Source organism: Schistocerca americana, chromosome 2, assembly GCF_021461395.2.
Source record: "Schistocerca americana isolate TAMUIC-IGC-003095 chromosome 2, iqSchAmer2.1, whole genome shotgun sequence".
Taxonomy (NCBI): domain Eukaryota; kingdom Metazoa; phylum Arthropoda; class Insecta; order Orthoptera; family Acrididae; genus Schistocerca; species Schistocerca americana.
Genome location: NC_060120.1, coordinates 654,174 through 671,070, shown reverse-complemented (window position 1 = coordinate 671,070; position 16,897 = coordinate 654,174). Strand labels below are relative to the sequence as shown.

General features: G+C 43.2%; 1 protein-coding gene across 1 annotated transcript in view; it reads right to left on the bottom strand.

Moving 5' to 3' along the window:
* Positions 1-16,897, bottom strand: part of LOC124596574 (cytochrome P450 9e2-like) — a 94,363-nt gene that overhangs the window by 47,516 nt on the left and 29,950 nt on the right. The window contains exon 2 of the mRNA XM_047135767.1: positions 11,523-11,660. Coding sequence (XP_046991723.1) covers positions 11,523-11,660 — 138 coding nt within the window. The remainder of the gene's footprint in view (positions 1-11,522; positions 11,661-16,897) is intronic.

Here is a 16,897-nt window from a genome sequence, read left to right as displayed (position 1 = left end):
CAAAGTAAGAGCCTACGGAATATCAGACCAGCTGTGTGGCTGGATTGAAGAGTTTTTGGCAAACAGAACACAGCATGTTGTTATCAATGGAGAGACGTCTACAGACGTTAAAGTAACCTCTGGCGTGCCACAGGGGAGTGTTATGGGACCATTGCTTTTCACAATATATATAAATGACTTAGTAGATAGTGTCGGAAGTTCCATGCGGCTTTTCGCGGATGATGCTGTAGTATACAGAGAAGTTGCTGCATTAGAAAATTGTAGCGAAATACAGGAAGATCTGCAGCGGATAGGCACTTGGTGCAGGGAGTGGCAACTGACCCTTAACATAGACAAATGTAATGTATTGCGAATACATAGAAAGAAGGATCCTTTATTGTATGATTATATGATAGCGGAACAAACACTGGTAGCAGTTACTTCTGTAAAATATCTGGGTGTATGCGTACGGAACGATTTGAAGTGGAATGATCATATAAAACTAATTGTTGGTAAGGCGGGTACCAGGTTGAGATTCATTGGGAGAGTGCTTAGAAAATGTAGTCCATCAACAAAGGAGGTGGCTTACAAAACACTCGTTCGACCTATACTTGAGAATTGCTCATCAGTGTGGGATCCGTACCAGGTCGGGTTGACGGAGGAGATAGAGAAGATCCAAAGAAGAGCGGCGCGTTTCGTCACTGGGTTATTTGGTAACCGTGATAGCGTTACGGAGATGTTTAATAAACTCAAGTGGCAGACTCTGCAAGAGAGGCGCTCTGCATCGCGGTGTAGCTTGCTCGCCAGGTTTCGAGAGGGTGCGTTTCTGGATGAGGTATCGAATATATTGCTTCCCCCTACTTATACTTCCCGAGGAGATCACGAATGTAAAATTAGAGAGATTAGAGCGCGCACGGAGGCTTTCAGACAGTCGTTCTTCCCGCGAACCATACGCGACTGGAACAGGAAAGGGAGGTAATGACAGTGGCACGTAAAGTGCCCTCCGCCACACACCGTTGGGTGGCATGCGGAGTATCAATGTAGATGTAGATGTAGAAGGGGCCACGTGAAAAGTTTTGTGCGCAGCAAAACTGTCGAAAATTCAGAGGATCTCCTGACAAGAATTCTTGCTGCCTGTGGTACCGTTCTAACATCATCGGCATTGTTCCAACGAGTACAGCAGAAGTTTGTGCTATGATGTCAAGCCTACGTAGAACTTAAGAGACGCAACTTTGAATAACTGTTGGGAATGTTACACCTTGTGTAAATTGTGCAGATGGTAAAATTAATACGAAAATGAGTCTTCTTGTGTTTTTATAATTAAGGACGACCAAGAGTAAACCATTACCATTTTTTAAAAAATTCGCTTACAACTTTCGAGGCAATCGTTTCTGGACTTGGAGCTCTACCTCAAATTGATACACTTATCCTTCGCCACTGGAATCTTTTATCACGTTCACTGACACATCTCGCATATTGTCTAAGGCATGTCCCTACGAGACAAGTGCACGTACACTGGAATTTTGTTACACAGATGACCACATAGAATGCAGGGTGTCTCCACTAAGGGTCTCCTGGAGACACACACACAGAGGTCTACCTTCAGAGAGTAGACGAAGTTCCTCCACATGCGTCCTGAACCCCTGCAAGTTCCACTTAAGTATGGGAGCCATCTATGTCGGGGGTAGCACCTTCATTCTGTCTCTCCGACGGGGTGGGGAGACTGCAGCACGTGGAGGGGCAGTCGTAGGGCGAGATGATTGCCCCACACATATGTCGCACTCCATCAGCTCTGGGGAAGAGTCAGATGAAACTATCCATCTTACTCCCCTGAGCTACGAGGCTATACACTCCGCAAAAAAGATTACCTGCGTGGAGAGAGAGCTAGAGGAGGCGTAGGTATTTTCGCCAGGACGGACTACCACTCCTCGCCTCTCCCGCTTACGACGAGTTTACAGGCCGTCGCTGTGTCCGTGCACGTGCGTCATCCATTGACTGTATGTTCGGTTTTTCTGCCCCCACATGATGCACTTGATGAAGCGGCCCTCACCGACCTACTTACACAGCTCCCCCAGCCGTTCATTATTTGTGGTGATTTTAATGCCCACAGTGTACTTCGGGGCTTTGCAATTACCTGTCCCAGGGATAGAGCAATCGTGAGGCTTCTCCTGTCATCCTGTGCCTACTTGCTCAATGCACGACAGAGCACTCGCTTCTGCACAGCGACTGGGTCGTTCTCTGCCATTTATCTCTCGCTCTGCTCTCCAGCTCTTGCCGCCAGTGCTCAATGGAAAGTGCTAGCTGACTTGCACGGCAGTGATCACTTCACAATCTGGATTCACCTGCCAGATGGCGTGGGCCCAGAAAGGAGACCACCACGATGGGTGCTCAGTGGGGCCGAGTGGATACTTTATAGCCAGTTGGCCCAGTTCGAACACTGTGCGAATGTTGAGGCGTGGGTGTCGAAAGAGACAACCTGTCCCTTGGTGGAGTGCCGAATGCCGTTCTGCAATCAGGACCAGGCGTGCGGCTCTGCGTAGGTTCCAGGATCGGTCGACTGCTGAGAATCTTGCAGCCCTTCGGGTGGCGAGGGCAAAATGTCGCCGCGTTATTCGAGAGAGCAAGAAGAGGTCGTGGCAACAATTCCTGAGCACCATTAATCGTTCCACCAAAAGTTCCATTGTGTGGGAGACCATCAGGAGAATTTCTGGGAGAGGAGGGAGGTGCCCCATGGATTCCGTAATGGTTAACGGCACTCTCCACACGGATCCGCGAGACATTGCCCAGACTATGGCAGAGTATTTTACCATGGTTACTGGAACAGCCAGTCAGGATCCGGGTTTCCAGCGCCATAGAGCGTTTGCTGGGATGTGTAGTCTGGACTTCAAGTCCACCTCTAATGAAGTTTACAACTGCCCATTTTCTATGTGGGAGCTGGATTCCGTTTTGTCTACAGCTCGTGACACATCCCCTGGTCACGACAGGATCCATTACAGTATGCTACAGCACCTCACAAGGCGCAACAAAGAAATCCTCCTCGCACTTTTTAATGCCATTTGGGCGTCAGGTCACTTTCCTGACTCGTGGAGTGAGGCAGTTTTAATTCCTTTTTTAAAACCTGGGAAAGACCGCGCGAGCCCAAGTAGCTACCGTAGTGTTGCCCTCATGGGAAAGACCTTGGAGCGGATGGTCAACCACCACCTTGTCTGGATGTTCGAGTCACGGCAACTCCTTAGTCGCTTTCAGTGTGGGTTCAGGGGGTTTCGTTCCACCTACGATAACCTTTCCCTCCTGGCTTTCCTACGCCGTCATCACCTTCTATGTGTATTTTTTGACATCGAGAAGGCCTACGATACCACTTGGAGGCGTCTGATCCTGGAGCAGCTTCACGAAGGGAGTTTTCGTGGTTTTATTCAGTCTTTCCTCTCACCACGATATCTTAGATACAGAATTGGTGACGTCCTGTCTGACTGCTTTGAGCAGGAGAACGGTGTCCCTCAGGGTAGCGTTTTAAGTGTGACTGTCTTTGTCATAGCTATTAATAACATTACCTCTATAGTGAAAAGTCCCGTCTAGTGTTACTTGTTTGTGGATGATTTCTCTTTGTTTTGCTCTTTTTCAAGCCTCGCAGCGACACCACGTCAGTTGCAACTTACTCTTACACTTTTGGATAAATGGACGCAGAAGAGTGGCTTTAAGTTTTCCACCGAGAAGTCCGCGTGTGTTCTTTCTCACTGTTCGCGTTCGATTTCAACGTTTCCTGAGTTGAGGATGAGGGACACTGTCCTTAGTTTTAAAGACACGGTGAGATTTCTGGGACTCATTTTTGACTCGAAGCTTACGTGGTTACCTCATCTTAAAGACCTGAAACGACGGTCACTTAAGGCTTTAAGTATTTTAAAGTGTCTTAGCCGCAGTACATGGGGAGCCGACAGGACTTACCACCTCCAGTTTTACAGGGCGTTTGTGCGACCTCGGCTCGATTACGGGTGCACGGTGTATGGGTCTGCGAGGCCTTCTTGCTTAAAGATGTTGGACGTTGTGCACCATGAAGGGCTTCGGTTGGCCACTGGGGCATTCCGAACTAGCCCCATACCAAGCCTCTGTGCAGAGGCTGGTGAACCGCCACTTCATGTGCGGCGGCGGCTACTTACGGTGCGCCAGGCGTATAAAGCTTTGTCCACACCATACACACCTGCACACCATACCGCTGCTCAGCTTCCTCTGGCACCGCTATTTCATAACCGGCAACGAGCGACGCGGCCCTATGGGATTCGCGCACAGGATTGCCTCTCTGCAATGGATATGGCTGGCCTTCATGTTTTCCGTCGCGGTTGGAGTAGATTTCCACCTTGGCTCCTCCAGAGACCCAGACTTATTTTAGATTTGACTAATTTTAAGAAAGATAGCACACTAGATTTTACATTCCTATCTCAGTTTTTTAACATTTTAGATGTGCATCACGGTTTTACCGCCGTTTACACTAATGGCTCCGAACAGGAGAATTTCCTTGGCTATTCTGTAGTGTTCCCTGATCATGTTACCCGTATTCGCCTCCCTGATGAATATACCGTTTTCGCAGCGGAGCTCCACCCGATCCTGGAGGCACTGGAGCAGATGAATCGTGTTCGGGGCAATCGATTTCTCCTCTGCTCCGAATCTCTTAGTGCCTTACAATCACTGCAGAATCTGTACACAACTGAGGAGATGGTCCAACTGATATATGACTAACTGTACTTGCTCCAGCGGCGGGGTAAAGAGGTGTCCTTCTGCTGGGTGCCTGGTCATGTCGGCATATGGGGCAATGAGCAGGCCGGTCGGGCTGCCAAGGAGGCCTGGAGAGAGCAGGATGTGGTCCAGTGTCCTATTCCCTTGCAGTGTGTCATCTCTGCACTCCACAGGAAGTGCATAGAGTTGTGGGAGGAAGAATGGCTGGCGGTGGCGGACAATAAATCGCGGTTGGTGACGTCAACAACTCGGCCGTGGCGTTCCTCCCGCCGGTTGTTCAGGCGGGAAGTAGAGACCCTCACGCGTCTTCGGATCGGGCACCGTCCTCTCACACGTAGCTTTCTATTACGGCGGGAGGATCCTCCGTTTTGTGAGGCTTGTGGTGTGCACATCTCTGTCCGGCACATTTTAACGGACTGCATTTTATACTCTGATGCAACGGCAGAAGCACAAGTTGATGGGGATCTGCCCTGTGTTTTAGCTAATGATGAGACGTGTGTGTCTAGGGTTTTAGAGTTCTGTGATGTGTCTGGACTCTGGTCTAAACTTTTAGGCTGGAGGTTTTAGCGTATTGCAAAGTGGCTGGCTCCTCCCTTTCTTCCTTGCCTTCAGCAGGCCACTTCCATCTGCTATATAGTTTTAGCTCCCTCTACCACTTTCTTCTTGTGTTGTCCATGTTTTACTGCAGTCTGCATGCTTTGTCCCACGTTTCGGTGTGGGTAGGCACATATTTTTGCAACCTTGTTTCCTGTGTCTTACGTTCTGTTTTATCTTACTGTTCTGAGTATTTTCTTGACACCAGTCTGATTCTGTTACTAAGCGGACGCGGAAGACCTTTCCGTCGTGCGCCCATACAATCCTCTCCATCTCCATCATCATCATCATCATCATCATCATCATCATCCACTAAGGGTAGTCAGGAGCAGTTCTCTGTTATAGTCGTAAAGCTAAATGATGATAGTGAGTGATAATTCACAAGTTGCAACTATTTTTAACACTCACTTCCTGAATGTAGCAGCAAAAATATGGTTAAAGGGTTGAGTTGAAGAAGCAAAGAAATATGTTAAAAATGTCATTCCCCAGGACCTTAGGCCTTTAGAAATAACACTAACATCCCCCACTAAAATTAGGGGAATTATAAATATACTGAACAACAAGAGCTCGTGTGGTGTTGGTGGAGTCTCTAACACAATTCTGAAGTGTTACTCTAATATAATAAGTGGAGTCCTTACTGATATATGTAATGCTTCACTGGCACAGGGAATTTTTCTAGACAGAAAACATGGACCTTGCCGTTGGTGGGGAGGCTTGCGTGCCTCAGCGATACAGATAGCCGTACCGTAGGTGCAACCACAACGGAGGGTATCTGTTGAGAGGCCAGACAAACGTGTGGTTCCTGAAGAGGGGCAGCAGCCTTTTCAGTAGTTGCAAGGGCAACAGTCTGGATGATTGACTGATCTGGCCTTGTAGCAATAACCAAAACGGCCTTGCTGTGCTGGTACTGCGAACGGCTGAAAGCAAGGGGAAACTACAGCCGTAATTTTTCCCGAGGGCATGCAGCTTTACTGTATGATTACATGATGATAGCGTCCTCTTCGGTAAAATATTCCGGAGGTAAAATAGTCCCCCATTCGGATCTCCGGGCGGGGACTACTCAAGAGGATGTCGTTATCAGGAGAAAGAAAACTGGCGTTCTACGGATCGGAGCGTGGAATGTCAGATCCCTTAATCGGGCAGGTAGGTTAGAAAATTTAAAAAGGGAAATGGATAGGTTAGAGTTAGATATAGTGGGAATTAGTGAAGTTCGGTGGCAGGAGGAACAAGACTTCTGGTCAGGTGACTACAGGGTTATAAACACAAAATCAAATAGGGGTAATGCAGGAGTAGGTTTAATAATGAATAGGAAAATAGGAATGCGGGTAAGCTACTACAAACAGCATAGTGAACGCATTATTGTGGCCAAGATAGATACGAAGCCCACACCTAGTACAGTAGTACAAGTTTATATGCCAACTAGCTCTGCAGATGACGAAGAAATTGAAGAAATGTATGATGAAATAAAAGAAATTATTCAGATTGTGAAGGGAGACGAAAATTTAATAGTCATGGGTGACTGGAATTCGAGTGTAGGAAAAGGGAGAGAAGGAAACATAGTAGGTGAATATGGATTGGGGGACAGAAATGAAAGAGGAAGCCGCCTTGTAGAATTTTGCACAGAGCACAACATAATCATAACTAACACTTGGTTTAAGAATCATGAAAGAAGGTTGTATACATGGAAGAACCCTGGAGATACTAAAAGGTATCAGATAGATTATATAATGGTAAGACAGAGATTTAGGAACCAGGTTTTAAATTGTAAGACATTTCCAGGGGCAGATGTGGACTCTGACCACAATCTATTGGTTATGACCTGTAGATTAAAACTGAAGAAACTGAAAAAAGGTGGGAATTTAAGGAGATGGGACCTGGATAAACTAAAAGAACCAGAGGTTGTACAGAGATTCAGGGAGAGCATAAGGGAACAATTGACAGGAATGGGGGAAATAAATACAGTAGAAGAAGAATGGGTAGCTTTGAGGGATGAAGTAGTGAAGGCAGCAGAGGATCAAGTAGGTAAAAAGACGAGGGTTAGTAGAAATCCTTGGGTAACAGAAGAAATACTGAATTTAATTGATGAAAGGAGAAAATATAAAAATGCAGTAAGTGAAACAGGCAAAAAGGAATACAAACGTCTCAAAAATGAGATCGACAGGAAGTGCAAAATGGCTAAGCAGGGATGGCTAGAGGACAAATGTAAGGATGTAGAGGCCTATCTCACTAGGGGTAAGATAGATACCGCCTACAGGAAAATTAAAGAGACCTTTGGAAATAAGAGAACCACTTGTATGAATATCAAGAGCTCAGATGGAAACCCAGTTCTAAGCAAAGAAGGGAAAGCAGAAAGGTGGAAGGAGTATATAGAGGGTCTATACAAGGGCGATGTACTTGAGGACAATATTATGGAAATGGAAGAGGATGTAGATGAAGATGAAATGGGAGAAATGATACTGCGTGAAGAGTTTGACAGAGCACTGAAAGACCTGAGTCGAAACAAGGCCCCCGGAGTAGACAATATTCCATTGGAACTACTGACGGCCGTGGGAGAGCCAGTCCTGACAAAACTCTACCATCTGGTGAGCAAGATGTATGAAACAGGCGAAATACCCTCAGACTTCAAGAAGAATATAATAATTCCAATCCCAAAGAAAGCAGGTGTTGACAGATGTGAAAATTACCGAACTATCAGCTTAATAAGTCACAGCTGCAAAATACTAACACGAATTCTTTACAGACGAATGGAAAAACTAGTAGAAGCCAACCTCGGGGGAAGATCAGTTTGGATTCCGTAGAAACACTGGAACACGTGAAGCAATACTGACCTTACGACTTATCTTAGAAGACAGATTAAGTAAAGGCAAACCAACGTTTCTAGCATTTGTAGACTTAGAGAAAGCTTTTGACAATGTTGACTGGAATACTCTTTTTCAAATTCTAAAGGTGGCAGGGGTAAAATACAGGGAGCGAAAGGCTATTTACAATTTGTACAGAAACCAGATGGCAGTTATAAGAGTCGAGGGACATGAAAGGGTAGCAGTGGTTGGGAAGGGAGTGAGGCAGGGTTGTAGCCTCTCCCCGATGTTGTTCAATCTGTATATTGAGCAAGCAGTAAAGGAAACAAAAGAAAAATTCGGAGTAGGTATTAAAATTCATGGAGAAGAAATAAAAACTTTGAGGTTCGCCGATGACATTGTAATTCTGTCAGAGACAGCAAAGGACTTGGAAGAGCAGTTGAATGGAATGGACAGTGTCTTGAAAGGAGGATATAAGATGAACATCAACAAAAGCAAAACGAGGATAATGGAGTGTAGTCTAATTAAGTCGGGTGATACTGAGGGAATTAGACTAGAAAATGAGGCACTTAAAGTAGTAAAGGAGTTTTGCTATTTGGGGAGCAAAATAACTGATGATGGTCGAAGTAGAGAGGATATAAAACGTAGGCTGGCAATGGCAAGGAAAGCGTTTATGAAGAAGAGAAATTTGTTAACATCCAGTATTGATTTAAGTGTCAGGAAGTCATTTCTGAAAGTATTCGTATGGAGTGTAGCCATGTATGGAAGTGAAACATGGACGATAAATAGTTTGGACAAGAAGAGAATAGAAGCTTTCGAAATGTGGTGCTACAGAAGAGTGCTGAAGATTAGATGGGTAGATCACATAACTAATGAGGAAGTATTGAATAGGATTGGGGAGAAGAGAAGTTTGTGGCACAACTTGACCAGAAGAAGGGATCGGTTGGTAGGACATGTTCTGAGGCATCAAGGGATCACCAATTTAGTATTTGAGGGCAGTGTGGGGGGTAAAAATCGTAGAGGGAGACCAAGAGATGAATACACTAAGCAGATTCAGAAGGATGTAGGTTGCAGTAGGTACTGGGAGATGAAAAAGCTTGCACAGGATAGAGTAGCATGGAGAGCTGCATCAAACCAGTCTCAGGACTGAAGACCACAACAACATCAACAGATTGAAGTACGCAATTGTCAAACCTCTAAATAATAGAGGGGACAAGAGTGACTTAAATAATTGTAGACCAATCTCATTGCTGACTTCATTTTCTAAAATATTCGAAAAAGTTATGTATTCAAGAGTAGTCTTACATTTAAGTGAAAATAATTTACTCAGCATGTCTCAGTTTGGATTCCGGAAGGGTAACTCGACTGAGAATGCTATCTACACATTTACCCATCAAATAGTACAAGCCCTAAATAACAAATTATCGCTAGCTGGTATTTTTTGTGATCTATACAAGGCATTTGACTGTGTGGATCATGTCACACTCTTAGAAAAACTCAGGTTTTATGGAATTGAAGGCTATAAACACAGATCGTTTGAATCATACTTAAAGAACAGAAAGCAAAAAGTTGTTCTGAATAAGATAAATAATGTTGGGAGGGTGGTAAATTCTAGTGAATGTGGAGTTATCAATTTTGGGTCTTCTGCAGTTCCTTCTTCATGTGAATGACCTCTCACTTAACGATCAGCAGGCAAAACTAATACTTTTTACAGATGACACGAGTGTTATAATAAATCCCATTCCAGAAAAAGCAGTTGAAGATATTGTTAAGGATGTCTTTCAAAGAATTATTAAGTGGTTCTCAGGAAATGGACTCTCCCTTAATTTTGAAAATACTCACCATATCCAGTTCTGTACACCGAATAGAGTCATACCGACAATTGATGTAGCATATGAACAGGGCTCAGTTAACAGGGTAGATTTCTCCAAATTTTTGGATGTTCACATTGATGACAGCTTGAACTGGAAGAAGCATATTACTGAGCTTCTCAAACAACTAAGTTCAGCTTCTTTCGCTCTTCGTATAATCGCTAGTCCTGTTAATAAACAGATCAGCCTCCTAACGTACTTTGCTATTTCCACTCAATGACGTCTTATGGAATAGTTTTCTAGGGTAACTCACCACTTAGACATAATGTATTGCTTGCATAAAAGAGAATAGTGAGAATAATTAGTGGTGTTCAGGCAAGGACTTCATGTAGGCACATAGCAGTTAGGTATTTTAACTGCACCATCAGAGCACATAAATTCGCTAATGAAATTCGTTATAAATAATCCATCTCAATTCGCGAAAAACAGTGATGTTCATTTGTACAACACTAGACGGAAAAATGACCTTTCCTATCCGTTATTGAAGCTGTCAGTTGCTGAAAAAGGAGTACATTATTCAGCAACAAATATCTTTGATCATTTACCCAACAGCATAATGTGTCTGGCAGGTAGCAGATCAAGTTTTAAATCTAGCTTAAAATCATTTCTTTTGGACAACTCCTTCTATTCCATGGACGAGTTTCTGTTTCAGAACTGGTAAAAATATATACATATATATAAAAAAATAAATTTGCTTCAAATGTAGTCGCATGTGTAGAACTAAAAATTTCAGTCATATTAATATTAGCACTATTCATGTGTGTATATATATCTTGTAATCTGACTTGTTCCAACATCACATCGATAAAATAATAGTGAAAATGAACTACGGAACATGACATAACTAAACTAAACATCAGGTGCTCTATTAAATACTTGCAATTTGTTTCTGCGTTGTCTAGCAGTAGTCAGCTCAAGCAAAGTGTTCATGTCTTCCATGCAACGCCGAGTATCGACGGAGAGCGTCGGCTTGTTTCGCGTTACAGAGAAAATTATTTTTAAAGCAGAAGTTTACATGCCCATTCGATAGAGTTGTCCCAGTTTAGTCTAGAGCGAGATTCTCTCTATCAGCTTGTATCAACAATGACAGTACAACTCGAAGAACAGCCGAGTACCACAACAGCGACCGCACTGCCCCCTGGCCCGCGCTGACTGCTACCAGCAAGCGTGCAGCGCCACTCAGCCGCTGCTGGACGGCTGCTCACTTCTCGTGTTTTACTGTCCCTGTTAATACATATCGATAAAACGAATATCGGACTAGACTAATTTCGGAGCGTTCTAGCGAATGGGCACGTAAACCTCCGATTTAAAAATAATTTTGTTTGCAGTGGGAAACAAACCGACGCTTTCAGTTGACACCGGGAAGCGCTTGAAAGACGATACGAGCGGTAATTGTTTGCGCTGACCTCAGCTACACAGTGCAAAAATGAAATTGCAAATAACTGCCGAAACACCAGAGAAAATGCTCCTGACGACTCCTGACCCGGTATAAAACAGGAGAGTTTGCTATGCTATGACAATAACACTGTTCTCTGATTGTATAGTTACTTACCTGGATATTCGGCAATTTTCTTGTCTAGATAATCAGTCATCTGTTGGCAAATCTCTGACATCGGCATAAACATGCTCTTCATCTTCACTACGGAAAATGCAGGAGTTAATATGGTCCGCATATCACGCCATTCTGTTCCTAAAAAGTATGAAATAACTATAACTACCTAATATTTGTTTACAATGTCGAAACACAAAATACAAAAAATTCTGATACACTTCCCTCCTCTCGCAGAGTTAGTATGCGAACAAGCTGCGGAGAAAAATTGTACATGTCTTTATTTAGGTACAATTTATGGCGAGTGATTCATATGTTTGAAAAACTGTATAATTAACATATAGTAAAATTATCGACAAATATCTATTGGGTGCACGATACATATCTATTAAATAAACGAGTACGTTAGTTTTTGTGTATTTAATTATCAGGTTCCGTAGTACCATGCAACCCAAAGCAAAATTACGATACCATAGGAGGTAATAGAGGGAAAGCAACCAAAGTAAACAAGCCTTCGGCTTGAGGGTGAGAGACAATACAGATTAGTGCTACAGTAAAGATGACGTCCTTCAACTTCCATGCAAGGTCTTGACCGTGTCATCCGCAAAAATCTTTTCATCTACCCTCAGTCCCAACAATTTAAAATGTCAGATTTCAATGATTGTTACACTAGCTTGGGGTACTAACATTTCGCTTTTATGGGAGTTTCGTTTCAGAAGCTGAAAGAATTGCGTTTTGTTGAAGGTAAGCATTAACCTGTTCTCTGAAAGCCGTATGGTGATTTTACCGAATATGGGATTAAATATGTCATTTACATTAGGTCTAAGTTTCTTAGGATAACAGTTATCTCATCTGCAGACGGAAAAGTTTTGCGTCACCTGACACGTTTAGTGGCGCGGATATTTATCAAGAAAAATAATGGATCCACAATGGAATCTACTGGCACCCCACTTTTCATGACTCCAGTCAGTTTCAAATCTCTTTCTTATTTGTTGACGCTGGAGAACAAAGTTCTGCTTTCTACCTCCCAGAAGTGAACTGAACGATTGTTGAGCTTTCTCCATAATCCCACAAAGTTTCAACTTATGCAAAAATATTGCCTAGTCCACAAAGTCAAGTACTTTTCTTAATTAAAAAATTCCTACTCTCCTAAACTCAGCCGTCAGCGCTACTGGTGCATGACACTTACAATAATAAACTGCGTTGTCTGTGACTACAAGAGTCTTCCAGCCAAACAACGAGTCTGCCAACAAATTATGTATACTCAGAATCCCCCCCCCCCCCCCCCCCATGAACCATGGACCTTGCCGTTGGGGGGGAGGCTTGCGTGCCTCAGCGATGCAGATGGCCATACCGTAGGTGCAACCACAACGGAGGGGTATCTGTTGAGAGGCCAGACAAACGTGTGGTTCCTGAAGAGGGGCAGCAGCCTTTTCAGTAGTTGCAGGGGCAACAGTCTGGATGATTGACTGATCTGGCCTTGTAACATTAACCAAAACGGCCTTGCTGTGCTGGTACTGCGAAAGGCTGAAAGCAAGGGGAAACTACAGCCGTATTTTTTCCCGAGGACATGCAGCTTTACTGTATGATTAAATGATGATGGCGTCCTCTTGTGTAAAATATTCCGGAGGTAAAATAGTCCCCCATTCGGATCTCCGGGCGGGGCTACTCAGGAGGACGTCGTTATCAGGAGAAAGAAAACTGGCGTTCTACGGATCGGAGCGTGGAATGTCAGATTCCTTAATCGGGCAGGTAGGTTAGAAAATTTAAAAAGGGAAATGGATAGGTTAAAGTTAGATATAGTGGGAATTAGTGAAGTTCGCTGGCAGGAGGAACAAGACTTCTGGTCAGGTGAATACAGGGTTATAAATACAAAATCAAATAGGGGTAATGCAGGAGTAGGTTTAATAATGAATAAAAAAATAGGAGTACGGGTAAGCTACTACAAACAGCATAGTGAACGCATTATTGTGGCCAAGATAGACACGAAGCCCACGCCCACTACAGTAGCACAAGTTTATATGCCAACTAGCTCTGCAGATGATGAAGAAATAGATGAAATGTATGACGAGATAAAAGAAATTATTCAGATAGTGAAGAGAGACGGAAATTTAATAGTCATGGGTGACTGGAATTCGTCAGTAGGAAAAGGGAGAGAAGGAAACATAGTAGGTGAATATGGATTGGGGGGAAGAAATGAAAGACGAAGCCGCCTTGTAGAATTTTGCACAGAGCATAGCTTAATCATAACTAACACTTGGTTCAAGAATCATAAAAGAAGGTTGTATACCTGGAAGAATCCTGGAGATACTAAAAGATATCAGATAGATTATATAATGGTAAGACAGAGATTTAGGAACAAGGTTTTAAATTGTAAGACATTTCCAGTGGCAGATGTGGACTCTGACCACAATCTATTGGTTCTGTGCTGTAGATTAGAACTGAAGAAACTGCAAAAAGTTGGGAATTTAAGAAGATGGGACCTGGATAAACTGACTAAACCAGAGGTTGTACAGAGTTTCAGGGAGAGCATAAGGGAACAATTGACAGGAATGGGGGAAAGAAATACACTAGAAGAAGAATGGGTAGCTCTGAGGGATGAAGTAGTGAAGGCAGCAGAGGATCAAGTAGGTAAAAAGACGAGGGCTAATAGAAATCCTTGGGTAACAGAAGAAATATTGAATTTAATTGATGAAAGTAGAAAATATAAAATTGCAGTAAATGAAGCAGGCAAAAAGGAATACAAACGTCTCAAAAATGAGATCGACAGGAAGTGCAAAATGGCTAAGCAGGGATGGCTAGAGGACAAATGTAAGGATGTAGAGGCTTGTCTCACTAGGGGTAAGATAGATACTGCGTACAGGAAAATTAAAGAGACCTTTGGAGATAAGAGAACCACTTGTATGAATATCAAGAGCTCAGATGGCAACCCAGATCTAAGCAAAGAAGGGAAGGCATAATGGCGGAAGGAGTATATAGAGGGTTTATACAAGGGCATTGTACTTGAGGACAATATTATGGAAATGGAAGAGGATGTATATGAAGACGAAATGGGAGATAAGACACTGCGTGAAGAGTTTGACAGAGCACTGAAAGACCTGAGTCGAAACAAGGCCCCGGGAGTAAACAACATTCCATTAGAACTACTGATGGCCTTGGGAGAGCCAGTCATGACAAAACTCTACCATCTGGTGAGCAAGAAGTATGAGACAGGAGAAATACCCTCAGACTTCAAGAAGAATATAATAATTCCAATCCCAAAGAAAGCAGGTGTTGACAGATGTGAAAATTACCGAACTATCAGTTTAATAAGTCACAGCTGCAAAATACTAACGCGAATTCTTTACAGACGAATGGAAAAACTGGTAGAAGCGGACCTCGGCGAAGATCAGTTTGGATTCCGTAGAAATGTTGGAACACGTGAGGCAATACTAACCTTACGACTTATCTTAGAAGAAAGATTAAGAAAAGGCAAACCTACGTTTCTAGCATTTGTAGACTTAGAGATAACTTTTGACAATGTTAACTGGAATACTCTCTTTCAAATTCTGAAGGTGGCAGGGGTAAAATACAGGGAGTGAAAGGCTATTTACAATTTGTACAGAAACCAGATGGTAGTTATAAGAGTCGAGGGACATGAAAGGGAAGCAGTGGTTGGGAAAGGGGTGAGACAGGGTTGCAGCCTCTCCCCGATGTTGTTCAATCTGTATATTGAGCATGCAGTAAAGGAAACAAAAGAAAAATTCGGAGTAGGTATTAAAATTCATGGAGAAGAAGTAAAAACATTGAGGTTCGCCGATGACATTGTAATTCTGTCAGAGACGGCAAAGGACTTGGAAGAGCTGTTGAACGGAATGGACAGTGTCTTGAAAGGAGGATATAAGATGAACATCAACAAAAGCAAAACGAGGATAATGGAATGTAGTCAAATTAAATCGGGTGATGCTGAGGGAATTAGATTAGGAAATGAGACACTTAAAGTAGTAAAGGAGTTTTGCTATTTAGGGAGTAAAATAACTGATTATGGTCGAAGTAGAGAGGATATAAAATGTAGACTGGCAATGGCAAGGAAATCGTTTCTGAAGAAGAAAAATTTGTTAACATCGAGTATAGATTTAAGTGTCAGGAAGTCGTTTCTGAAAGTATTTGTATGGAGTGTAGCCATGTATGGAAGTGAAACATGGACGATAACTAGTTTGGACAAGAAGAGAATAGAAGCTTTCGAAATGTGGTGCTACAGAAGAATGCTGAAGATAAGGTGGGTAGATCACGTAACTAATGAGGAGGTATTGAATAGGATTGGGGAGAAGAGAAGTACGTGGCACAACTTGACAAGAAGAAGGGATCGGTTGGTAGGACATGTTTTGAGGCGTCAAGGAGTCACAAATTTAGCATTGGAGGGCAGCGTGGAGGGTAAAAATCGTAGAGGGAGACCAAGAGATGAATAAACTAAGCAGATTCAGAAGGATGTAGGTTGCAGTAAGTACTGGGAGATGAAGAAGCTTGCACAGGATAGAGTAGCTTGGAGAGCTGCATCAAACCAGTCTCAGGACTGAAGACCACAACAACAACAACAGAATCGACAAACCGCTGATAGCCCAAGAAGATATCAAATTTCTTTACCCTCCGAAAAAATACATACAGAGTTGTTGAAGACATGTAATGATTCTGTTTATTCATTTTAAGAGTTTAGAAATCTGACTATGAAATGGGAACGATGATTAATGGTTTAGTGTACCGTCGACTACAGGATCATTAGAGAGAAGCACGACGATGTCTTTTTTAAGAAAATCGTCTCATCGTTCACTTTAATAAAATTTTGGGAAAGAATCGAAAACCTACGCCAAGATATCCCTAGATGAAATTAAACATCACTTCTCTTAAACACGAGTCCCGTCTAATAAGCCATGTTCCACATGTTTTGGTATTGAATCTTCAGAATTCAAACGTGTCTGTACTTTTTTAGACAATCAAAGAAAACATGGAAAAAGCACCCGCCTCATTAGCTGAGGTCGCTGTCGTACGCCTGAACTGTGGCGCTCGGCACAGAGGTATTTGGTTTGAATCTTGATGGTGGAAAAAATTGCACCATGGGAATTTGACAGGCCAGCGGAGAATTGGTGGCGTAAGGTTCCCAATCGCCAGACTTTTCCTTAATGTCCCAGGTTAAATTCCAAACCTCTCCGCAGTCTCTTGTGGCGTGCGCTGTTGCTGGTGGTACATCTGTCGGATGGAGACGTTAAGTTCGGTGACACCTTTAGTGTTGTTCGAGAGGAGCTGGCTTCTCCCATCACTATATGTTCGATCTATATATCGAAGAAGCAATGACGGAAACAAAGGAAAAGTTCTAGAGTGGAATTAAAATTCTAGATAAACGG